Source organism: Athene noctua, chromosome 29 (assembly GCF_965140245.1).
Source record: "Athene noctua chromosome 29, bAthNoc1.hap1.1, whole genome shotgun sequence".
NCBI lineage: Eukaryota > Metazoa > Chordata > Aves > Strigiformes > Strigidae > Athene > Athene noctua.
In genome coordinates this window covers 4127942-4152012 of record NC_134065.1, presented here as the reverse complement: position 1 = coordinate 4152012, position 24071 = coordinate 4127942, and the positions used below count along the sequence as shown (strand labels likewise).

General features: G+C 57.3%; 2 protein-coding genes across 2 annotated transcripts; both read left to right on the top strand.

Annotated features, from left to right (window-relative positions):
* The first annotated feature begins 1542 nt into the window (after positions 1-1542).
* Positions 1543-15289, top strand: LOC141971499 (methanethiol oxidase-like). The gene is made up of 12 exons (XM_074928893.1): positions 1543-1639; positions 6444-6497; positions 7405-7517; positions 8594-8779; positions 9515-9635; positions 10699-10881; positions 10965-11143; positions 11946-12024; positions 12524-12645; positions 12811-12903; positions 13787-13905; positions 14520-15289. The coding sequence occupies exons 1-12, from the start codon at positions 1636-1638 to the stop codon at positions 14680-14682; spliced, it is 1416 nt and encodes a 471-aa protein (XP_074784994.1). The 5' UTR covers positions 1543-1635; the 3' UTR covers positions 14683-15289.
* Positions 15290-20402: 5113 nt separating this feature from the next.
* Positions 20403-23868, top strand: LOC141971599 (methanethiol oxidase-like). Its single transcript, XM_074929050.1, has 9 exons — positions 20403-20585; positions 20948-21068; positions 21447-21629; positions 21895-22073; positions 22276-22354; positions 22663-22784; positions 22882-22974; positions 23201-23319; positions 23706-23868. The coding sequence occupies exons 1-9, from the start codon at positions 20418-20420 to the stop codon at positions 23866-23868; spliced, it is 1227 nt and encodes a 408-aa protein (XP_074785151.1). The 5' UTR covers positions 20403-20417.
* The last annotated feature ends 203 nt before the right edge of the window (positions 23869-24071 follow it).

Below are 24071 nucleotides of genomic sequence, written 5' to 3'. Positions count from 1 at the left end.
TCGGAACATTTGAAATCCGGGGTCGGTGCCTGGGCTCGCTCCGTGTCACTGGAGTGTTTGGTTTTAGCGCAGCCCCCGTCGCTCCGCGGGTTTCGTCTCACGATCTCCCCCGGCTGTTCCTGGCTGCCCCCCTTGGCACGGGATCCTTTCAATCTCGAGCATCTTTTCTGCAACTCCCCGGCTCCGGGCTGCCCCGAGGCCGTTCCAAAGCCTCCGGGAGGTTCAGACTCACCTCGGCCTCTCTCTGGTTCTGTGGAGGGGGGGCGCTGGCCAAGGCCCCAGGTGTGCGCGACCCCGCTGCCTCCCCGGGGGCACGTGGCGGCAGCCCGGAGCACTAAGGATTCCACCTAACGCCGGTTTCACCCCGAGCGATAACCCGCTCCCCGCTGGGTCAGATTTAAACAGAATTTAAACAGAAGTAAACCGCTGCCCACCCCCGGTCGGTGCGTTGGCGGGGGGGGGGCTCTGCTGGTCCGAGGAGGGAGATCCTCGGTGACTGGTTCGTGGCGTCTCCTGGGAACAGAGTCGCTTGAGCTTATGAAATACCTTACTCACACTTTTTTAATAGTGGCTTAAAAAAACACTGAATCATGCTTATGTGTGGTAAAACAGGGCTTTAAAGTGAAAAGGGAAGAAGGGAGGGAACTCTTGGACAGGTGAGGCTGCGTCTGAGGAGGAAAAGACCAGAAAGAGTGATGGATGTGCAAGGAGCAATTAATAAAGGATGAACAGTCCAACGACACTGAGGATTTGTGGGCAAAAGTAATAAACATAAACTTTTTTTTTTTTTTTTTTCCCCCAAGTTATCTTTTCGAATCAGTATGCAGAAGGAAGCCCATCAGATAGGGGGAGAGGGACGCGACTTGGCCCGTCACACAGTTCAAACACCGAACTACGGCTGCGGAGTATTAAAAACAAAATTCAGAGAAAAGCATCTTTGAGCCGTAGTTTGTTCGCACAAAAGATTCAGCCATCGGCCTGGAGCGATAAAGAGGTTAACAGCCTGCGTCTGTCTAATCCGCGATCAGGGAGAGCAGGCTCGTTCCCTGCCGGCATCTGAAGAAGGGGTTAGTTAGTCACAGGGCGTTCTCAGCTCTCCCTGGCGCTCTCCTGGCTTGCTGGAGGGAATTCCTTCAACAGCTGAGGTGTTTCAGCACCGGTTAGTGGCTCTGCTGTTGCTGGTGGCTTATGTAAAGGTGGGGACGAAGGGGGACAGGGCTGGAAATGCACTGTCCTCTCCCGGGGGGGGTTGGAAATGACGGAGGAAACGTTGCCTGGGGAAAAGTACCGTCCCTCCAAAAATCAGCGGGAAATAATCGACTCGTTCCGACTGGGGGCGGCTTAGCAGAACCCCAGATGGAATAAAGAGCGGAATCCAGATTTTCCAGCCCCCTGGGGCAGCTGTCAGGCTGGAGGGAATCCTCTTTCCGAAGCGATTCCGTGGGGTTTCCGCAGGCGAGGTGCCCCCGGCAGAGCCAGCACCCCGTCCCGCCGCCTCCCGCCGCGCCGGATCCTCCCCTCGGCGGTTCTCGCCCTCGGCCCGCCCCTGGCTCTCCCATATCTGACCCTCTCCCGGCAGCTTTTGCTTCGCAGGAATCCCGTCCCGGGCACGGTCCTTCCTCCCGCGCAGCCGACATGGGTAAGAGACGCAGCCCCGGGGCCGCTGGTGGCCACGGACCGGGGCTGAGCAGCGGCCACCGGGCTCCCGAGGGCGGCGGACTGGGGGGCGACGCGGGGCCGAAGTTGGGCCCTTGCCTCCCGCTGTTAAGGCTTTACTTCTCCAAGCTCTCGCAGCCCCCCGTGGTTGTAAATAAGGAGCTGTAACGCCGTTTCGCTGCCACTGAGGGACTCTTCGGTCCCTCGGCACTCAGAAGCTGAAACAAGCACCCGGGCTCGGGGGGGCTGAGGGTGAGCGACGCTGAGGGGGGCGCAGAGGACTAGAGTTTCACTTTTTGCTTATATTTTTGCGGTAGACCGCACAATCCTTAGGAACTTTCGTTTTTGGATACACGGACAGGAAATAGCGGGCACTAACAGAGACGGCAGCTTCGTCTGCGTGAGAATGTCACCGCGGAGGGCGCGAGGGGGTCGCTGCCCCGCTGGGATTGCCCGAAACAGGGCGAGACTGGAGAGCTCGGTAAAAAAAAACCCCTATTGCACAGGCGAAAAGAATGATTCTGGCTCGGCAGAAGTGTCCAGGTTTATCTGCCGAGGGTGAAGCTTTCTGCGCGTTTCTAATAGTACGAAGCCAAGAATACGAGTTTTGCTTTTTGCTTTCCAAGTTTCATTTTCTCAGCTCTGCCTGACTGGGTGCGGCAGCCTGCAGGAGGGTGGAAGTTAAACACCTTGGAGCCCAAGGCGGCCCGAGGGTGACTGATGGGTCACAGTGCTCTTGCAGGGTAGATCCAGTCTTGGATTGCTCTTCAGAACTGTATTAGATCGTTCAAGCCTGTTTGCATCGTTTTTCACTTGGAGGGGGACGGGTGTTCCAGAGAGAAGGTGCCTCTTCCGGCTCTGTCGTTCTCCAAGCCCTGGGTCTTGCCGTGTGTGAACTACAGCTGATGCACTAATTTATTTTTTTTTTTCTTCCCATTTACATCTTTATTTCAGCAGTTTAGCACAATCAAACCATAAACCAGATTTCATTTTTTAATATGTCACTCTTTAACCCACGCCTCACCTTAAACTCAGAAAACTTTCCATTTACGTGGGCTCTGCAGAAAGCCCAGTTTGGCCCAGGTTTATTCCACCCAGCTTTACGTTCTCAAAGAGGTGACTAATTTATTGCCTCATTTCTCCTCAACTCCCTCTCTAAAGAGTTTTAGGCACCGTCAGTTTGTCTCAGGTGAGCTGCTGTAAAACAGTGCAAATGGAACAAGAGTCTTGCCTGCTCCTCTCCTTTATTTCACGCTGTTAAGCCCAGACTATCAGAGAACACCTCTTTGTGTTCATAGTGCCTTTAACACGCTGGTTAGCTAAGTTTAAATGGATTGGACTTTTATTTAAAAAAAAAAAAAAAAGCTACTTGCAGGAGTTTTTCATAAAGCCATCTCCTAAATCTCGCTTTTATCAGGTTTTGGGGTGTTTGCTGTCCTTTGGGGTGATCTGTATTCCCCAGTATTTCTTCGCCCTGAGGAACTCAGCGCTTCTGGAGACCTCACAGCCCTTGAAAAGGCAGAGGGGGGGTCCGGGGGACCTGCCTGGCGGGGGGAAGCGCCCCCGGTGCGGAGAGCAGCGTGAGGTGGCTCCTCCGTGATGGGGACGGACGCACCCAGAGCTCTGACTGAGCCGGGGTCATTCTCTGACCCCGCGCCGTACGGGATTTTACTTGGCACTGTGGGACAACTTCGTGCCCCAAAAATGAGGGAAATGAAACCTTTTTTTATTCTTCCGTGCCAGCCGAAAGAGCGCGGTGTCTTTGCCACCATCAGAGAAGCTCTTTCAACATTTCTGACATCAGGAACTGCCTCCTCTTTGTCTAAAGCCTCCCGAGGGGCTGGAAGGCTGCGGGGCATCCCCGTGTGCGTTCTGTGGGAAATGGGGGCTTACGCATCTTCGGCTGCTGGGAGTGCAGCAAAATACCCCCGAACCTTGTCGTTGATTTCATTGAGTTTCCCAGAGCGGCCGGTGGATCGCTGTTGGTGGCTCACGGAGGATGGGACGCTTGCCTCTGGTTTCCCGACCCTCCCATTCCCCGAAAAGAGGAACAGGGATGAAAAAATACGGAGCAAAAGGAAATTAGACTGGATTCCTCAGTTCCCTTTGCTCTTCACAAGGAGAAGCGCTGTAGGCAAGGGTAACGCAAGGAACTGTGACACTTCTATCAGCTCTTGGGGTGTACGTAGAAATGCGTGCACAGGAGTAGGGAGGGATCAGGGTTATTGTCACTTCACTTGTGCAAGGAGGCAAACTGCACAGCGAGGCGGCTGAAGCCGAGTGTCCTTCCTGTTAAACCGACCCCTGAGCCAGTGGCGGTGGAAAAATGATCTTTGGTTTAGAAAGGCAAGGAGGGTGGGAAGCCACCTGTGAGGGGATTTGTCTGTAAAGGTGCAAGAGCCACCCCAGACGTGAAAAAATCTCGATGCTTTCGTCCCGGCTGGAGTTTGCAAACCCCGTGTGTGTGTGTGTGTGTGTGTGTGTGTGTGTGATCGTGTCACTCGGTCGGCTGCGGGTTAACGGGGGCTCTGGAACGTAACCAGTAACACTGACAGGTTTAACCGTGGATTATTAACATCGCAGTGTAAATATTATTGTTAATACTTTGCTACAAGATGGTACACATCGCAGTTCCGTGGCAAAACCCTTATTTTGCATTCACAAATGAGCTTGGCATCGTGTAACGTGGGAGAACTTGCGTCGTCCGCAGATCTCTTCGGGCGGTTGGAGACAATGGTGCAGAATGAAAGAGTGTTTGAACAGGATCAGAGGGATAAGGGGAAAAAAAAAACCAACATGTAGGGGAAGAAGGAAGAGAAAGCGTTCATCATCTCGCTGTGTGTTTTCTCTGGAAAACAATTTGGCACAAATAATCGTTTTCTCAAAGTAATCTGCAGAAAACTGCATTTGCAATGCTAATTAAGCTGTGGTCTAATGCATGCTGAGTTCCTGCTAATTTAGGTGATTGAGAAAATTGGAATAAAGTTTAAATTACGGCTTAGATGTAAACGGAACAAAGCAAACTTTATATTTTGTGTTTCCAGATAAAAATATTTCACAAAGGACGTGAAATTAAACCTAAAGCGCTAAATGACTCTTTCTGAGACGCTCCTGGTGATGAAGTCACGAGGGGATTGCCGGGAGCATTTCGCCGCCCGAGAAAGGCTCCGCGGTTCAGCGGGCACCGGGGCTGCCACTGCCTCTGGGTCTGAAATCTTAGATCTGAGGCCTTCTGAAATAAACTGTTGCCCTCAATTTTATCTTTTTAAATATCGGAGAACGGCAAGTAATTAGCTGGTTTGCTTATTTTTAGTGCAGACACTTGGGGTGGGGAGGGAGGCAGCTACACACGATGGTTTTGCTTCTGTCAGCACGTGTTCCGCTTCATGTCGTATTGAAGAAACACGCTGGCGTCCCGCTGCAGAGCGCTCCCGTGCGTCTGGGTTTTAAACTCATTCTGTTTAAACTGGGTTTTAAACTCATTCTGGTTGCACCGGGACACGGAGCAGAAGCTCCCGGCATCGCGCTCCGCAGGCCCGCGGCTCCCTGACTGTAGGGAAGTCGAGATTTATGTGTCAGTTCAGCCCATAAACTTGCAACATGTTGTAACTGCCCCTTGGAGCGGTATTTCGGGGTAATATTTCCCTAATTCTAGCTGACAGCTTAGCGCTGCAGCCCTGAGCACGTGTGTTCTGTTGGCCGTGTTGGCGTGGCGATGGCTGCGTGTGAGGCTGCTGTAACACGGGCTTTACCGACGTGGTGGTTGGGGTCCGGGCTGGAGCGAAGGGAGCGAAGCCGCTTCGAGAGGGGACCCGCAGAGGGTGGGACCGTCACGTGTCAGCACTGAGCTGGCGCTCTGCTCCCGGAGGCTCGCGCTCTGAGTTCTGGAGGACCCTGATAGAGGAGCCTTGTCTTGCCAGGCAGAGGGGCTGGAGATAACAACTGCTGCGGCTGCCGCCCCCCAGACGTGGAGGGTTCGTGCCCGGAGCCGCCCCGACGCTCCGGCTGGTTTTGCCTCTCGGGGCAGAAGCGCCGCTCGCTCTCCTGCCCCGATAAATCGGCACGTTCCTGCTGGCACAGAGCCCGGCCTCCGCCAGACGGGGTCCTTCTGCCCCCCCGGGCTCCTCTTCTCTGGGGACACGGAGATTTCCTTTCTGGCTCCCTAAAACCAGAGTTTCCCCGCTCAGTCGTCCGGTTTGTCGCCGTGCTGGAGGTGCTGAGCGAGGGACGCCCGGCCCCGGAGCCGTGGTGTAAGAGCAGAGGTGGGGAGCGGGTCCATCACCCCCTTCCCCTCCTCCCTTCGGCTCACCTGCAGCATCACCCCTCACCCAGGCTGTAAATCCTTAAAAACGGGCACTTCTCCAGCATTTATACGCAGAGAAAGACGGGAGGCTTTCCAGTAATAATAAAATGGGTTGTTCAAATTGGGCAATCTGTCTACTTACGCATCTGGCAGTGATTCAGCAGATCTCCGCAAAACGTTTAACACAGTTTTCTTAAATCCCAGCCCCCTGTCGTATATGAATGTGCTTTCAAATGCTGAGGCGGAACGCCTTGGAACGAAGGCCCAAATTTCCCATTATTTTTGAGTGTCGTATTGTGCGTATTCTCAGGAACTCGGGTAACCTCAGCGCTGACCGGAGTCAGCGAGACGTGCAGGGGGTTAAAAATCGGACCTAGGATTTGTCAGTCTCTGAATGCAAAACCAGCGTCCTCTTAGAGTTACCCTTTAGAATAATTCAGCAATTAAAGGAACTTTGTTGTTGTTTTTTTTTCCCTCCAATCAGCAAAATGCGGCGCATGTGGTCCAGGATATGCAACGCCTCTGGACGCCATGAAAGGCAAGTGCTGGGACACTTCTAAATCCAGGCCAGCGGTAAGGAATTGTTTTCAGATTAGGCGCAGACTAGGCAGGTGCCTTCCAGAGTGGCTCGTTCACTACCAAGGCCGAGGAGACTTTCGATACCAGGAGTGAGCTCGCTCGGGCAGGGCGAGGGCTCGGGGTGTCGGCAGCTGCTCCACAAACCCTTCGGCTTCTCTGCGCCACAGGACAAAGCTTTGCTTTCAGAATATCGGCAGCAAGTGTTTAACCTAAAAAAAAAAATAGAGTTTCCTTGGTGGGGAGCTTTATAGATACAGTCTGGTAAAAACAAGCGAGTGTCGAGGGCAGAGGAGGGCAGGGGGGAGCGGGGGGGGCTCTGGAGCCGCTGCCCAGAGGTTCTGCTCTGCTCCCCCCAGCACCGCCGGGCTAAATCCTGATCCGTGCTAAGGCCCCTGAGGCCTTTTGGTGTAGCTTTCAGTAGTCTCGGAACTTCACCTTCAGTCCGATATGTTTTAGAAGCCTCAATTTTATCGATTGCAGTAAGCGGGGTTTTGGCGTTTGTGGACCGAAATCCTGGCGCTGGCAGCAGGAGCCGTCCCGCGTGTGCCCGGGGGAGGGAGAGGCCTGAGTGGCCTCGCAGGCGGGAGGGGGCTCTTTTGGGGGGCAATAACTGCACCCCCAGAGCCCCGCGTGAGGAGGGCAGGACAGCCGAGAGGCCCCGCGCCTCGTCAAGCACCTCCTGGTGATGTGGGGCTGCCCCATCCGGGCGCTGCCCGTGGGCCTCGGGAGAGGGAAACCCGGGGTTCAGCTTCCCGGGAGGAACCGCGACCCTCAGCCGAAGAGATCAGGGCCAGAGGGGATCCCCTTGAAGTTAACCACAGGGTTTTGTAAAAATGGTTTCTTCAACAAGACTTCTGCCCTGAAAGGTCCCCGGGAGGAGATTGTGTACGTGCCCTGTATCTACAGAAACACCGGGATCGAGAAGCCCGACTACCTGGCCACCGTGGACGTGGACCCCGGCTCCCCGCGCTACTGCCAGGTACCGCGCGGGGCGGCTCCGCTGCGCCCCCCGGGGGTCTGCGGAGCCCGGGGCACGCGGGGGCTTGTGCTGAGAGCCACGCAAATCCTCTGCTGGCTTTCTTACTGGGTTGCTCAAAGCTTCACATTTGTCGTGTTCGTCTCAAGACGCTTTCGGAGCATTTTTGTGTTTGGTGTTTTTTCACTGTTCTTTCTGTGACACGATTTACGCCGGGGCCGAGCACGGGCTCTGGGTGACGTTTCCTCCGGGGGTGTCCGTAGCACAGACAGTTTCTAACGCAGGATGTCCGACACCCTGGCAAGTTCTACACATTAGACGTTATAAATCCACTCCCTTTACCCCGTAAATGGGAAGTTGAGGGTGGGCAGCTCCCAGTACACCAGCTCCAGGACACTGGTGAGACTGGCCTGAAGCCGCTCCGTTTGTTCCTGCCACTCGCACGCACTAAACCGCGTTCCAGCGCGGTGCCTGTGTGACTCCAGTTACTGAAGATACTTTGGACTCTGATCTCCGGGGGTTTAAGGCCCAGCGAATCAGGTTTAACAACACAGATTTTCATAATTTGTCTTTTTTTTTTTTTTTTTTATAGTGACTGCTTAGGGTTTTATTGTGGCAGAGTGGTAGAAACAAATCTCCTAAAACTTTGATAAAACTTAGCTGTAATCCTCTGACTTTTCTCAGTTATATAATGGAAAAGTAAAAATCAGAAGCAAGAATGCGAATTAACTACAAGCTGCTACAGTCAGGCCCGGTTGTAAGTCAGAGACTTGCAGCACGTGGGCAAGGGAGGGTTTTTTTCTGTTGTGTTTTCCATATCGTTACTGAATGTCTCCTTGATTAGCCGGAGTCTGTTAAAGATTTGCATTAATTTAATACCGTGCAGCACTGGTCCAACTTTCTTCTCCCACTTTACAGCTCCAGCTCTGCATCTCTCCGGCTGAATCTGCTTCCTGAATAACAAGTAGCAGTTTCCTTCTGCTCTTTATTAATTTATGCTTTGACATAAAGACCCGTTTCTTTGCCTAAGGGAAAAAACTATCCCCGGCTGAATCTTAAGTCTGTCTGTGCCTCGGCAGGTGATCCATCGCCTGCCCGTGCCGAACCTTAAGGACGAGCTCCATCACTCGGGGTGGAACGCCTGTAGCAGCTGCTTTGGGGATGCCACAAAGAGAAGAAATCGCCTGATTCTACCAAGCCTGATCTCTTCTCGAATTTATGTGGTGGATGTGGGAACGGACTCGCGAGCTCCTAGGATCCATAAGGTACACTTAGACGACTTTAAACTCTGCTTTTAGGTCTTATATTTTGACCAAGAGACGGTGATTTTATGGATTCCAACTTAGAATGGGAGAGCCGGAAGAGTTATGGAAGCTACTGTCAAACATTAGGACCTTGCGGGAGTTTCGAAGCTCCCACCATTTTTTCAATAAACACACAAAAATCTTGCACTAAAGGAACACCAGTAAATGTGGTGACAAACGCTGAGAAATTAGGAAGTTCCAGAGTTCAACCTGCCTCCGCAGTATGAATTTCAAAGTAGTTGCACACTGTGCTGTTGTTGTTGACTACAAAACCGAGTCCAAACGCCTGCAGTGAGGAGGCAAACTCCGGCCTGACACACTGAGCTGAGCTTATGTAGACGGGATGGTTTTGAGCCATGAGTTCTCATTTGGTTGGATTTTCACTGAGCAAAACCAGATCTCTTCCGTCACCTTCCCTTTGATTCGTGATCCTTGGCTCCTAAACATGTGATATGTAGGGTTTTTAACAGAAAAAGTTAAGAAAATATTTTAATATGAGGAAATGAAACATTTTTTTTAAATCTCTTCTTCACGGAAACAGTTGACATTTTCCCAAACTAAAACTTCCACTGCAACAGAAATCTTCCACTGCACCTCCGCCGTTCCCGCCCCTTCCTCACTCTTTCAGACCTGATCTCTGGGACTCTCTGGAGATCTCAGTGAAGGTGACGATGACTCCGTGTTCACCCCTTTCAGATTGTTGAGCCAGTGGAGTTGTTCTGGAAGGGGAACGTGGCTAATCCTCACACCTCGCACTGTCTGGGCAGTGGTGACATCTTGATCAGCTGTTTGGGAGACCCTTCAGGCAATGGAAAAGGTATTCATCCCCTAGATTTTATTTTTTTTCTCTGTTTGTGGTATAGCACGCTCCCAAAGTTCCGGCTGCAAAGCTGGGAGCATTTTGAAGCGCTCCCAGTCCCTTGTGCCCGGGCCCATTCCAGCAGTGGTTTGTTGAACAGACGCCGCCGTGACCAGGGGGCCTGGGGGGTCGTTGCTCTGCCGCAGCGGCTCAGACCCGCTGGGGAGGAACCTCTGTGGGTCTGCGGACGAGTTCAGCTTCCACGCCTCAGTCTGCCGCGTGGATCGCTAAAGGCGACCGGCTCTGGGGGTTTAACACGGGCAGGAAACCCACCGACGTCTCGCTCGGGTCCCTTCAGCGGGGAGCAGGGGAGGATTGTCCTCCACACAACCCCTGTCGGCTCAGTGCTTGTGACTCGGGCACGAAAGGGTCCGTTGCCGACCTCAGTCCTCTGTCTCACTGCCTGAGGAAAATGAAACCTTTCGAGCTATTCTAGATTGCATTTCCTCTTAAAACTCTTGAAGGATTCTAGTGTATAAATTTTGCTGCCTGTTCAGGTGTAAACCACCTGACGTCTAAAGAGAAATGCGAGCTAGCAGAAGGAATATACTCCAGATGGTGAGTGGTTAACCCTGCTGCTTTTCACTGGGGTTTTCTCTTCCGGATCGTGGTAAACACGTCCTTGAACAGATGCATATTATGTACGTAATTCAAGGATACTGGTGGCAAGTAAATTAAACTAGAGATGACTCCTCCAGGATCTTCTCTAAGATATCCCTTAATTGAAATGTGCTCTAGGAGGGCTAACGGATTGATTGGGCTCTCTTGAGTAGGAATAGAGCAAACTAAAGCTTAAAAAATTCATTAAAATGTGATAAGGTCCTTTAAAAATCCAGCTTTTATTTGCTTTAATCCACAAAAGCAAAACCAACAGAATCACAAAGTTTTCCTTAGGCATAGGGTTGCTTTTTACACACTATTTAGAAAGTAGACATTGAAATATTAATATATTATTTATCTTATTTGAAGCTGTGAATCTGTGTGAATGTCTTCAAACAATTTTCTTTGGGCTTTATGCCAGGTGGCTTTATTCTGCTGGACGGAGAGACCTTTGAAGTGAAAGGGAACTGGGAGAATGGGGGAAAGGTTCCTCCTCTGGGTTACGACTTCTGGTACCAGCCGCGACACAACGTCCTGATGAGCACCGAGTGGGGAGCCCCCAAAGCCTTGGCAAACGGGTTTAACCCCGCTGACGTAGAGAGAGGTGAGGGAGCCTTTGGTTAAACGCTCAAAAGGAAAAGTGATTCTTTGCTCAAGTCCCTTCTGTGCTTGTTCCTGATCCCTCAGGGCTTTACGGCCGCCGCATTAACGTGTGGGACTGGAGCTCCCACACCTACGTTCAGGCCATTGACCTGGGGAAGGGCTCCGTCCCCCTGGAGATCCGCTTCCTCCACAACCCCGACGCCGCAGAGGGGTTTGTTGCGTGTGGCCTGAGCAGCGAGGTGCATCGGTTCTACAAGACGGAGGTGAGTCAGGAAAGCTGGGGCTGACACGGAGGCTCAGGCGTCGCTGTTTCAGAAATCCGCTGGTCACTTAGGAAATAGCAGAATTCGGATTAAAAAAAAATATGGCTCCTAACGGCAGTCTGATCCCAGCCGAGCTACACCGCGGCGGGGGCCAAGCCAACGGCCGCGCCTCGGCCCTCCTCACGCCGGGCCCTGGCAGCGGGGTGGCTGGTGGCCCGAGGGAGCAGAGTGGGGAGGTGCCGGCCTGCAGCCCCACTCCCAGCGCCCCCCGCTCCGCAGCCGCTTGTTGATCAATTCAATCCCGGTTAATGAGGGGTGGCAGCGCCGCAGAGCGGGGGTCTGGCCCACAGCAGTCACTCTGACGGGCGCTTGCCCTGAGGAAGGGGCCGTGGCCGTGGCTCGGTGGCTCGTTCCCAGGCCTGTGGGCCACCCCGGCGGCCTCGGGGGGCTGGAGCTGAGCAGATGTGAAACCTCCCCAGCCTGCGGCCTCTGCTCCCGGCCCTGGGCCGCCCCGGGAAGGCCTGAAGGCAGCGGAGGGAGGGAGGGACGCGATGGGGGTGGCCGTTCCCAAGGCGGGACGGGCTGCAGGAGGTTGGCAGCCCTTAGTCCTGCCGCTGGCACGGCCGGGGCGGGTGTCGTTGCCACCATCACTGACGTTCTCCCGGGCAGTTTCCATCCTCGCCCGGCGGTAACACGTCCCCCCTGTTCAAGAAACAGTATTTGCTTCTCCTCCCTCTGCCGCGTGGCGCCGAGCCCCCCGGCCCCGCCGAGGCCGTGACCGCGCCGTGTTCTCTCCCCGCAGAGAGGGGACTGGGCGGCAGAGAAGGTGATCGAGGTGCCCAGCAAGAAGGTGCAAGGATGGCTCCTCCCGGACATGCCTGGTCAGTGGGAGCCCGGCTGGGAAAGAAACGGGGTGTTGTCCTCTTCGCTTCCCTGGGACCGTGTGGGGGTTTGCAAAGTCTCATCTGTAAACGGCAAACACTTCCCTCGTAAAATACTCAATTCCTGCTTGGACCCTTGGTATAACACTCCTGAGGTAACGCAATTACCTTGTTCATGAGGCACCACGCAGGAGATTGCCAGACCTCTGCTCCCACACTGCGCGATGCCCGAGGTCAGCTTCTCTAGGAGAATACCTGGAGTTTGGGCCTTTCAGCATGAGCTGGAGTGTTCCGGAACGGTGCTGGGAACGCTGGGAGAGCCTGAGCCTCCTTTCAGTAGGCACTGGGTTTCCAGGGATGACTGTGATTTTTCAATCCATATTTTAACATATTTTCTGAGGTTACTACGACAAGAATTTTGAAAGAGAACAGGCTCGTGGTGTGGTTTGTTGCTGGTCCTGTCCGTTTCCTGACTTTGCCACTGAATATTTTCTTGAAGGTCTCATCACCGACATCCTCATCTCGCTGGACGACAGGTTCCTGTTCTTCAGCAACTGGCTGCACGGCGACATCCGCCAGTACGACATCTCCGACCCGCGGCGGCCCCGGCTCGTGGGGCAGGTGAGGCGGCAGCTCCCGGCCGTGCCAGGGGCAGGACGGGCCGCCTGGTCCCTTCTCTTTTAAAAGGAGAAAAAGATGATTTGATTTTGCTTGAGAATCGTCACCGTGTTGCTTTTGTGTCCCTTCGGCGGCTGACGCCGTCCTCACGCGCTCCCTTGGTTCCAGGTGTTCCTGGGAGGCAGCATCACGGCCGGGGGGGCTGTGACTGTGCTGGAAGACAAGGAGCTGCAGAGTCAGCCGGAGCCCTTTGTGATCCAGGTGAGCGCGTTGTCAGGGCTCTGCTGACTGTGACCCGCCGTGGAACGTCCCCAGCCGAGGGGACGCGCACGGAGCCGCTCTGCATCTCGGCTCTTGTCAGCCTGGCCTGGAGGGAGTAAATCCTGCTCAGTTCCTGGGTCCGGGGGGAACTGGCCGCGCTGCCCAGCCGTGCTGCAGCCAGTGTCCTCACGCCTGCCCCGCGGGTGGCTTCGGGCTGGCGCAGGGCGCTGCCACCGCCGCCCCCGAGGAGCCTCTGGCAGCCGATGGGTGAAGCTCTGCACCGGCTCACTCTGCTGGGGGGGGCGATTACTTCTATGGCACCTGGCATCGTGGGAGAGAAATGGGGGAGCATTAATTGCCTCTGGTCATTAACAACTTGCATTAACATTATCACCGCCAAGGCAGCCACCTGTGGAAAGTCTCGGGATGTGCAAGAGCTCAGTAAGGTGGCTGCGACCTGTGGGCCACCGCGGGAGGTTCCAGGGACTTCTCTTCCTCACGCTGCGGCCGTGACCCGGCTGCGGCACCCACACGCGCTTTGCACTGTGTTCACCACCCGCCTCCTGCTTGAGTTTGGAGCTTCCATCCCGGCAGGGCAGCCTGCACCCTTCCCCCTTGCCTACCTTACTACTTCTGTGAATGAAGCGGAACTCGGGGCGGTGGCTTTGGGGCTCCCTGTTCGGAAGGAACAAACTCCCATCCACAACTGCTCCCTCTCCGAAGCAGGGGCCGTGCTGCTCCTCCCACGGGTTTCGGAGCGCTGGCTGCTCCCCGGAGTAGCAGAACTGCCGTGCTGTTGTTTCTCCTCGCTGTTGCATTTCTTTAGTTCAGGCTCTGTGGCAGCTTGGCCTGAGCAGCTCTTTATTCTCTACTCCAATTTCAGGGGAAGAGGGTGCCGGGCGGACCCCAGATGATCCAGCTGAGTTTGGATGGGAAGAGATTGTACGTCACCACCTCTCTCTACAGCGGATGGGACAAGCAGTTCTACCCAGATCTCATCAAGTAAGGAAGCTTTGCTAAACGAGGACGACCGTCGAGCCCACGGTCGAGATTTCCTTCCAGCCGCGCTAAGCCGGGACCCGCGGGGACGCAGAGTTCCCAGCTCCCGTGACTTTTCTGCACAGGCCACCGGCCCAGGTGCTTGACCCACTGGCCACAATCCTTCCCCCCGCAACAGGCGCACAGCCGTTGGGGTCTGCACTCGCTCCTTGTTGAAATCATCACCCGTTTGGAAGCGGATGGGGATGGGAAGAAACAAGTGAATGTGGCCCAGGCTCCTGGAAGCCGCAGGACTCCAAACGGCCTCTGAGGCGGCCGCACAGACTCTCCAGTTTGGGGCGTTAAGGAGAGGCTGATGCTCCGGACGGCCACGGGAGGGCACGGCGCAGCTTCCCTCTCCCTTTCGAAGGAGCAACAGCCACTGATTGTCACTCGCTCGTGGCTGATTTGAGGTTGCGGGTTTAACTGAGCCAGCGCAACTCACCTCCCAGACCTGCTGAGGCCCCTTTTGAGTCTGAGATTCTTCCCATTTTAAATGAAATGAAGAACAAAGCAAATGTGGAAGAGGGAGCGGGTGAATCCTTTGCCCAATACCTGTTTTCTTGTCTCTCTTTCAGGGAAGGCTCCGTTATGCTGCAGATTGATGTGGATACTGAACGAGGTGGATTGAAGGCGAATAAAAACTTCCTAGTGGATTTTGGGAAGGAACCTGGTGGGCCTGTCCTGGCTCACGAGATCCGTTACCCCGGTGGAGACTGTACCTCCGATATCTGGATGTAATTGCTGTCTGGAGCCCTTTTCTGTTGTCATTTTTTTTCCTCCTTTCAGTCTTTTCTCTCTTTCTCCCTCTCTCTCCTCCCTACTCTCCACTTCTCTTTTATGTAGGTGAGTCGGGCCAGCTGGAACTTTGTCCCCCATCTAAATTTAACTTCCATTAGGGTGAGCCACAGGAGCTCCCCTTTCCTCTCATTCTGAAGCAGCCAAGTGAATCTCTCCGAGACATGACACACATCCTTTCCTCTGCTCCTTCCCCCTTCACAAGGTCCTGCGTAACCCCCGCTGACTGTTTCGAGGCCAAGGTCACCAGCCTTTAAGGGCTCTTTGCCTCGTTCGCTGCCGCTTTGCCTCCCTGTTTGCCTTGGGGCTGTTTGCTGGCGGAGAAGCTGTTCCTAAACAACTCGGCACAAAGGACACGGCCGTGGGCCTGTCCCAGAGCGTCCTGCCCCCGCAAAGCTTCGCTTGCTCATAAAGTAATCGGTGCTTTACAGCAGACACAGCATAAAAATCATGCGTATCTAATCTGAAGCCACATGTTTCTGGAGCTGGGTTATATTTTAACGTCTGTGCACTTATAAAAAATCAACAATAAAGTTGTTCTTCAAATCGGGTGGAGCTGCATTTTTTTTTTTCTCTCTTTTTAGCATTTCAGCATTTTCTGTTTCAAAAAACGTAAAATGTAAGATCACTTCAGAAAGTTAAGAGTGTCACTGGTCTAAAAGTTCTTTGGTGAGGGATTTGTTTTTGCTGAAGCCACCTATTGCAGGTGAAGTTTCTCTCCCATTTTCTAAAACTGGAGAAAACTGCAAGAAATTTTTCTGATGATGCCAGCAGCAGGTGCCTCGCAGGTGTCCTGCAACTCCTTGAGCAGACAAGCACTCACCGGTTGGGCTGGGCACAGCGAGAGCTCGGGCTCTGGGCAACCTTGTGCAGGAAAGTCAGTGATTTGTTAGGAAGTCGCTCCCAGGCAATACTACCCAAGCCCGGGTTATTTTCACCCCTATTTCCCATACGGCTGAGCGTTTGACATCGGAACAGGTACGTGATCTCTCCCATGGCCGCCTGAGGGCGGGCGGCAGCCGCCACCGAGGAGCTTCTCTCCCTCGAATTTTACGTTGTGATTTTCCACAGGGCACAAACTTGCCAGTGAGGGCGGCCTCAGGCCTCTGCTCGGCCCGCCAGTGTGTTGTGGGTGACCGAGGTGTCACTCCAGCCCCAGAGAGCGCTCCGGTCGGGGTCCCACCCTGTTCCCCCCAACACGAGTGTGTGCGGCTTCTACTCCCTGTAACGGGCAAACGTTAAATGCAAAGAGATGTTTAGAGAAGGAGGAGAAAAGCAAAGTGTGGGACTTGCTTGTGTGAATATATTTCACTTTTCCTAATATCTGCAAACGTGGGCACTGAGGCAGGCTGTGAGCAGAGTTCCCTGTGATCTGGGGAGGACCCCAGCGGGTCCCGCCGTGCCTACGGGGTCCGGCCGGCAGCAGAGACGCTGCTGCACGTGTCTGGCTCTGCCCCGCGGCTTTCCCGTGGACTCGCCGGGCTGTGCCGACACCTGCGTTGGCTTCTGAGGGGACGCTGCCACGGCGAACACCCACAGGCAGAGGCCACTGGAAACGGGCCCCAGAATTCAGCCGGCTGGTGGGAGCGGCTCTGAAGGGGGTGACACCTTCCCCTGACCGTTGGCTCTCTCGTGCTTCTCGAAGCAGGAGAAACAGCTGCAGTGAAACAAAACGAGCTGGTGAATGCAGAGCAGGTCCAGGTACCGGCGGCTCAGGAAAGTTCTCCCACGTTCCTTCAGCAGTGCTGAGGAGGTTTCACCCACGGGCCAAAATCCGTCCTCACTCACAGGCGCAAAACTCGGGGTCCGCACACGCCGTCTCCTGCGGTCCGTTGACATCGTGACCTGCTGGGAGACAGGCAAGGACACGGAGAACCGGTGGCGGGGCCGCGGGACGGCCGCGGGGTTGGTGCTGAGGCCGGGAGATGCTCGTCCAGCACCCGCAGGAGGGCACAGTGCAGCTTCCCCCTCCCTGCCTAAGCTGCGGATTCCTGGGTCTCACACCTTCACTGCTGATTTCAGGTTGCAGATCGATTTATATCGCTACCAGAGTTCGGAGAGCTCTGTCTGTGTCTCACGCACCTTCGGGGGACTCTCCTCGGGGGCCGCCCCCAGAGCCGCTCGTGCCTCGGCGCTGCCCGTGCGTTGCCACCGACTCCTTGCTGCTCCCTGGCAGGAACGTCACGGCCCTGGAGCTGCCGTCGCTCTGCCTCTGCCCCGGCAGGAGCCGGCTCAGCTGCATCTCCTCTCTCTTCGCCCGCACCGAGGATTTACAGTTTGCCCGTAACAGGCGCCGCCAGCCCAGAGCCCGCCGTGTGCTGGGCTGATCCGGAGCAGACGTGGGGCTCTGGGTGCAGCACGTTCAGAGCGCTGGGCCGGTCGGCACCGGGTTGCGTCACCGAGCCTTGGCCGTGACCAGAACAACAGCGTGTTCTTCCCGATCAGGGACGGAGGGGATGGCCGGGGGGAGGGAGCCGTGGCCACCTCCGTGTGGGCTTCTCCCTGCGGTGCCTTCCCCTCCCTGCCAGCCGCAGGGAGCTTCTCCTGGGCCCAGCGCCCAGGGCTGGTGCTCTCCGCTAACCATCGCCCGCCGGCCTGTGGGTGCTGCTCGCCCTGCTCCTCCCCTCCCTGCCATCAGCTTTAATTAGAAAACTCGACACCCCACAGCGTGGTTTTGTGAGGGATGCCAAAGACGTCACCGAGGAAAGCCAAAGAGCACGGCCAGCAAACTTTGTTAATGAGTGGGAGAGCAATGAACTTGTTAATGAGCAGGTGCGTGGGCGCCAGGGGGAGGCGCAGCACGACCCGCGCGCCCTGACAGCAGAAGCCGCGCGAAGGCCTCAGCCAAGCTCTGCCGGGGGCTCTGGGGGACCTGGGCCCACCTGCCCCTGGGTGCCGCAGGAATATTTGAGAAGCTGCTTAGAGCTGGGCCCCGGGGCCGGTGCCGGGCTGCGCCCGCGGCCGCCTGTCCCCGCTCTGGGGAGCTGCTCCGGAACCAGGGAGCGTTACTGGCAGCCTGGTGGGACAGGGAGCTCTCTGACAGATCTCCCAGAGCTCCTTTAGTGGCCCTCGGGTGTTCCTGCATTCCTACGCGGAGCAATCGCTTATCCCGTGTAATTTGCCGACTGGTTGAGGGTTTCTTCCACCAGACACGATACTTGTTCACGTTCCACTGCGCTTGGTGTCTCCTTCCCGCTTCCGTCTGGCAGCTGGCGGCAGCCAGGCCCCTGGAGGTGTCGGGAGGGGACCCTTCCCCCAGCACCCTTCTCCCAGCACCCTGCTCAGGCCCTTCAGCCCGATCCCTGCTCCTCCCGTGGTGATTTGGAGAACTTCAGCGCGACCCCACCAGGCTGAGGCCGGGCCCTTGGCGGTGTCGGTGCCTGCGTGGGGCCTTGGGGGAGGCTGAGCAGCGGCGTCTGGCCAAGGCGAGCAGATCCCCCCGCAGGGGCACGGACAGTTTTTCCAGAGACACCCATTCCTACCCTCAGGCGTTGCCTGGCTCTGCGGGGGATGTTGGCAGCTCCTCACCCCATTTCGGTGCCGCTGGAGCCCCCCTCCTCTGGGCGCTGCAGCCCCGGGCGCACCCTTGGAGCTCCCAAAGGCTTTCTGGGCTCTCGGAGCTGAGCCCGGGCAGCCCGTGACGCCCTCAGCTCAGCCCCGCGACAGAGACGTGCCTTCTGTCAGGGTCCAGCGTTCAGAGGTGCCTTTGGTGGCTCCGTCTCTGCAAACCTTGTAATTTCCAGAGGCTGCTGGTGGGGCCGATTGTCGAGCCGGACTTGCCACCCCTCGTGTGGAATTTGCAGCCACTGCACATTTCAGGGGTGGCAACCTGGGGACAGGGGGCAGCTTTAATTAGCTGATGTCTCAGCTGGGACTTGAGGCCTCCGGAGCCGAGAACGTCCCAGTGGAAACCATCAGAGCCGCAGGATCAGATACGGGAGGTTGTTTAAGGAAAAGACCTGCATGGACCAGCAGATTTCCCCTCTAGATTGGTGATTCGCGAGGCGGAAACAAACCACAGCGCTGGTCTGGCACCTCCCAAACGCTGTGGAGCGATGGCTCCTCCCTTGGCACCTCGCTTCGCCCCCACCCCTTCGCCTCTATAAAAGGCCCCTGGGAGCAGCCTCGGCACAACTCGACCCACCCCGGCGAGGCAGACACCCAGCGGCACCCCCAGCTCCAGCACCTCCGCTCCCGAGGAGAGGGACCCCGGCCCTTCGCCATGGGTAAGAGACTCTGCAGCCTCCCCGCAGCCCACGGCTCCCCCCGGCCTCGTAGCGCCGTCCCGCACCCGGCTCCGGCCGCTGCCGGGAGGCTGCAGACACCCCGCCCTGGGACCCGCTCGGCCCATGTCCCCGAGCGCTCCAGGGAGGATCCTCTCCCGGGTCTGCGCTCTGCCGGTGCCATCCCGGCACGGGGGACGGGCCGCTGGGCTGGGGGAGGCTCCGTCGGGCAGGACAGAGGCTCCTGATCAGGCGCCGCCCAAGGACGGGGACGATTCTCATTTCTCCTTCTCTTCTCCTCAAACAGACAGATGCAGAGCTCCCTGCTACGACTGCTCCACCTGCCCCGATACTACAAAAGGCAAGTCCTCGCCAGCGCGTTTTGGGGTGGGTGGAATGGAAAGGAATGGGATAGGATAGGATAGAATAGGATAGACTAGACTAGACTAGACTAGACTAGACTAGACTAGAATAAAATAGAATAAGCAGAGCAGTTCCAACTGGACAGGATCTCCAACGACCATGTGGTTCAGCTGCCCGTAGGAAGGTCGCAGCATCCAGAAAAATAAGTTCAGCCCTTTCCGAGAGCCTGTTGAAGCTTTTCTCTTCCTGCCCGGGCAGTCCACGGCCTGTTTTAACACAAGCTTTCTCCACACCAGCTCCTAGAGAGGAGGTGGCCTACGTGGCCTGTACCTACAGGGGAACGGGCATCGATGAACCTGACTTCTTGGCCACGGTCGATCTCAACCCCAGATCTTCCTGTTATGGCCAGGTACCTGCCTCTGCACTGGGCTTGTACTGGGCTTGTACTGGGCTGGAGACTGGCTGCTGGCTCTGTGCTTCACGGTGCCTCCGCACTCAGGACTTTCCTCTCTTCTGCTGAGGAAGCTCGGAGGGCTCCATGGCCCCCCCTGCACGCCTGTGTGAGAGCTGGGGGTGTCACCTGCCGGGAATGTCACCTCCCCGCGCTGTCCCCCGTCCCCTCTGTGCTCGGCTCTAGTTGACTCATCTCTGTCTGGGTGTCCTGGGGAAACGTTGGCTCTGTCTCGCTCCCAACTCACTTCCAGAGAATTTGGTGCTGCCAGGGAGCTCTGGGTCACCCTGGCAGGGGCTGCTCAGCGCGGGCGCTGCTCTCTGGCGAGCCCGGCCTTGGGGTCTGCAGCCCTTGGGCAGAGCTCAGCCTGGTTCTGCTGTGCCGCCGTGCCAGAGCCGTTCTGCTCCGCACGGCGCCAACCTCCTCCCCACGCCTGTCTCCGGGGCTGCGGAGGAAGATTATCTCCATCTCCTGTGTGTCTCTGACCCGCTCAGGCTCACTGAACTTGAACCCTCGCACAGGTCTCCTCTGGTGCAGGGAGGGGGGTTATCGCCTCTGAACTGCTGGGGGCAGGGATCCCCCGTCCCTCCCCGCAGACCCTGACTCTCCCCTGGCTGCCTTAGGTGATCCACCGCCTGCCCATGCCCAACCTCAAAGACGAGCTGCATTCCCTGGGGTGGAGCGCTGGCTGCGCCTGCGTGGGCAATGTCACGCCGAAAAGGAACAAGCTGATCCTCCCCGGTTTGATTTCCTCCCGCATCTACGTGGTGGATGTGGGTTCCCAGTGCCGCGCTCCCAGGCTGTGCAAGGTACGCCCGAGGGGATCCCGGGGCAGGGGCTGGGCCCTGGTGCTTCTGCAGTGGTGCCCAGGGAAGGAGGGATCCCTCTGCCCCTTCTCCCCTCCCTGACTGCAGAGGGCTGGCTCACGCTTCCCTCTCGGCTCTCTCCTTTCCGAGCGCGGGCTCCTGTGTGCCCGGGGCGCTCGGAGAGACTCCAACGGCCCAAGTCGTGCCCTGGAGCAGGCCTAGTGCGGGCGAGTTCTTGGCAAGCAGGTTCCTGCCAGCGTCAGGGATTTCCAGGAGTCTCTGGTGGCCACGGGCTCTGATGGGGAGTGTGAAACGAGCCGAGGAGACGGAGGCTAAACTGTGGGGTTGTGTGTCGATTTTTTCAGACAATTGAGCCAGTGGAAGTCTTCTGGACGTGCAACAAGGGCTACCTCCCGGTTGTCCACAGCCTGCCTAACGGCGACATCTTGATTTCCAACATGGGAGATCCAGCTGGCAATGGCAAAGGTACATTTTCCTGTAACCGCTCCAGGAAGGGGATTCCTGTTAGCAAAAGGATGAGCTGAACACCGGCGGGCTTTCAGAGTTTAAACAGAAAACATCGGATACTTGTTTGTAAGTCTGTGTCCTCCTGTGCTGGTGTGAGCTCAACCATCACCCACGAGCTGAAGCGCAGAGTGGGGACGCGGAGACAAGGTTAGAGGCAAAGCTGGTCTCCTCTGCACGTTGAGGTGTTCACCCGCCCTGTCTTAGCACGGCTACAGCATGTCTATAGCGTGTCTTAGCGTGTCTTCATACGTCTTAGGACGTCTTACCGTATCTTAGCCTGTTGCCCGTGCAGCAATGGTGTCTGTGACTTGTCACGGGTCCCCTTTTGTGTCCCAGGTGGATTTATCGTGCTGGATGGAGAGACCTTTGAGCTCAAGGGGAATTGGGAAAATGCCTGTGAAGTGCCCCCGACGGGGTGTGACTTCTGGTACCAGCCACGCCACAATGTTCTGGTCAGCTCTGCTGGGGTTGTCCCAAAACTTGCTGGATGTGGCTTTAACCCCAACAACATGAAGAAAGGTGAGGGAGCACGGGCGCAGGCGCTGAGCCGGCTCTCGGTGGGGTGGGGGGGCGCGTGGCGACGCCGTGGGGAGCGGGGACGGGCAGGGCTCTCCCCGAACGGCCCGTCTGCAGCCCCTGCCCTCCCGACCCTCCCCGAAGCTCTGCACGTTCTCGGCCCATCCTGGCGAGTCGCCGCCGCGGCTGTGCCTGCCCTGAGCCTTCTGGGCAGGGATTAGTGTCCGCGGGGAGCCCCCCTCTTCTGACGGGGGTTCCTTCTCCTCAGGGATCTACGGGCGCCGCCTGAACTTCTGGAACTTGTCCTGCCGCACCCTCACCCAGTGCTTTGACCTGGGGGAGGACTCTCTGCCCCTGAACGTCCGATTCCTCCACAACCCCGACGCTGCCGAGGGATACGTCAGCTGCGCCCTGAGCGGTGTCACCTACCGCTTCTGCAAGTGTGAGGCAAGGCTTGTGCCCGCGGCGGGGGCAGAGGAGCAGCGGGGGTTGGGTGATGAAGCCCCGTCTTGCTGCTGCCGCGTCGTCTCTGCGGGGAGCGGCCGGTGCCGTGGCAGCTCTGCCTGCCCGTGCCCGCGTGTGGGTGCAGGGGAGGGTCCTGCCTGCCCAGCCGGGAGCTGACGGTGCGGGGCCTCTCTTTCTTGCGCAGAGAGGCTGCTGGGAAGTGGAGGAGGTGATTCGGATTCCGTCCATAAACGTGAGAGATTGGATCATGCCCAGGATGCCAGGTTTGTTTGCCCTAAGGGGGGGTCTCCTTTCTCCTGCCGCAGCGTTGTGCCGTGCAGCCTGGCAGAGCCCCTCGCTGACCCCCAAAGCCTCGCTGTTCAATCGTGACGGAGGCTCGTTGGAGGGGCTGCGGGGCTCTGCACGCCCCCGAGCAGCCGCCGCTGCCCCTGCCGGAGCCTGCGCGCCCGGGCAGGGCTCCTGAGCTGGAGGCTCGGGCAGAGACCGGGGGGAGAGACGGGGCTGGGGCTGGGGGCCAGGCAGCTTTTCTGTGGCTGCTGCCTTGCTGGAGCTCCTCGTTTCTGTGCCCCAGCCTTCACCGCCGACATCATCATCTCCATGGACGACAGGTTCCTGTACCTCAGCAACTGGTGGCACGGAGACATCCGCCAGTACGAGCTCTCCAGGTCCTGCAAGCCCAGGCTGGTGGGACAGGTGAGGCGGGAGCAGCGGGGTTGGGCTGTGGGTTCCTCAGCAGGAGCTGGGGCGGGGGGATGATGCGGCGACGTGTGTCCCGCTGCCTCGCTCGCAGGTCTTTGTGGGAGGCCTCCTCACCAGGTGCGGGCCCGTGACGGTGTGCCGGGATGAGGAGATGAAGTGCCAGCCCGAGCCCTTGGTGGTCAAGGTGAGTCTGCGTCCTCGCCGGCCTCTGGCGTCCTCCGGCCTTGGGCTCCGCGCCGCTGACTCTGGGCGCAGGGTGTCTGGGGCAGGTCCCTGCGGAGGCGCCGCGTGTCTGCGGGGTCTGGCAGATCGCTGTGCCGGGAGGGGAGGGAGGGGAGGCGGCCGCTCCGCTCTGCCCGGTTCCCGCCTCCTGCGCAGCCGGTAACCGCGGTGCCGTGCTGTTCCTGCAGTGCAAGAGGGTGTACGGCGGCCCCTGCAAGATGCAGCTCAGCCTGGATGGCAAGAGGCTCTACGTCACCAACTCCTTGTACAGCTCGTGGGACAACCAGTTCTACCCGTGCATGGTCAGGTGAGAAGTGTTTGGGGGCCAAGGGGCCTCCTCGGGGTGGGCTTTTGGGCCAAAGGGTGGAAAGAACCCACCTGGGGGTCTGTGAGAGCCGGGCCACGGCTCTGCCCCAGCACCTCCCCTGCAGCCCCCAGAGCCGTCTCCATTTAGCAAACAAACGGTCTCTGCACAAAGACGAGCTCCAGCCTCCCTCTCACACCTGCGTCGCGGCTTCCTCAGGTCCCCTGAGAGCTCAGGGAAAGCCTCGAACCTGAGCCTCCGCCCCGCGGATGACGAGATGCTCAGGGAAAGCCTCGTCCTCCTCCGCCAGCAGGAGGGTGACGGGCAGGATCTCCTGCCCAGGGCCCTGGTTTGCTTCCTCTAACGGCTGCGCTCTCGTCCCCTCGCAGGGAAGGCTCCGTCATGCTCCAGATCGATGTGGACACTGAGAAGGGCGGCCTCACCGTCAACAAGAACTTCCTGGTGGATTTTGGAAAGGAGTCCTGCAGGCCTTGCCTTGCCCGTGATATCCGCTTCGCTTGTGGCGATTCCACCTCCGATATCTGGGCCTAGGCGCCACGTGGGAGCTTCCCCTCTTCTCTCTTCCGTAGCGCAGCCGTTTGGAAATTGCGTAGGGTAGTTGGGTCTGGGGGTCCCCCTTCCTCACTGGAGTCTGGATTTCTGCTAAGAGGAGCTACGGAAGCTCTGCCGAGTTGCAAGGGTTGGGTTCAGGCAAACCAGTGAACGGTGGCACGTGGCGTGGTTTCAGGGTTTCA

Excerpts from the sequence above, each read along its gene's own strand:
- LOC141971599 (XM_074929050.1), top strand. The coding sequence starts at position 20,418 with ATGCCCAACCTCAAAGACGAGCTGCATTCCCTGGGGTGGAGCGCTGGC. Across the intron at positions 21,069-21,446 it reads TCCAGCTGGCAATGGCAAAG|GTGGATTTATCGTGCTGGAT; the intron begins GTACATTTTCCT and ends TTTGTGTCCCAG. Across the intron at positions 22,785-22,881 it reads AGCCCAGGCTGGTGGGACAG|GTCTTTGTGGGAGGCCTCCT; the intron begins GTGAGGCGGGAG and ends CCTCGCTCGCAG.
- LOC141971499 (XM_074928893.1), top strand. Across the intron at positions 7,518-8,593 it reads GCTCCCCGCGCTACTGCCAG|GTGATCCATCGCCTGCCCGT; the intron begins GTACCGCGCGGG and ends GTGCCTCGGCAG. Across the intron at positions 10,882-10,964 it reads CCCCGCTGACGTAGAGAGAG|GGCTTTACGGCCGCCGCATT; the intron begins GTGAGGGAGCCT and ends CTGATCCCTCAG.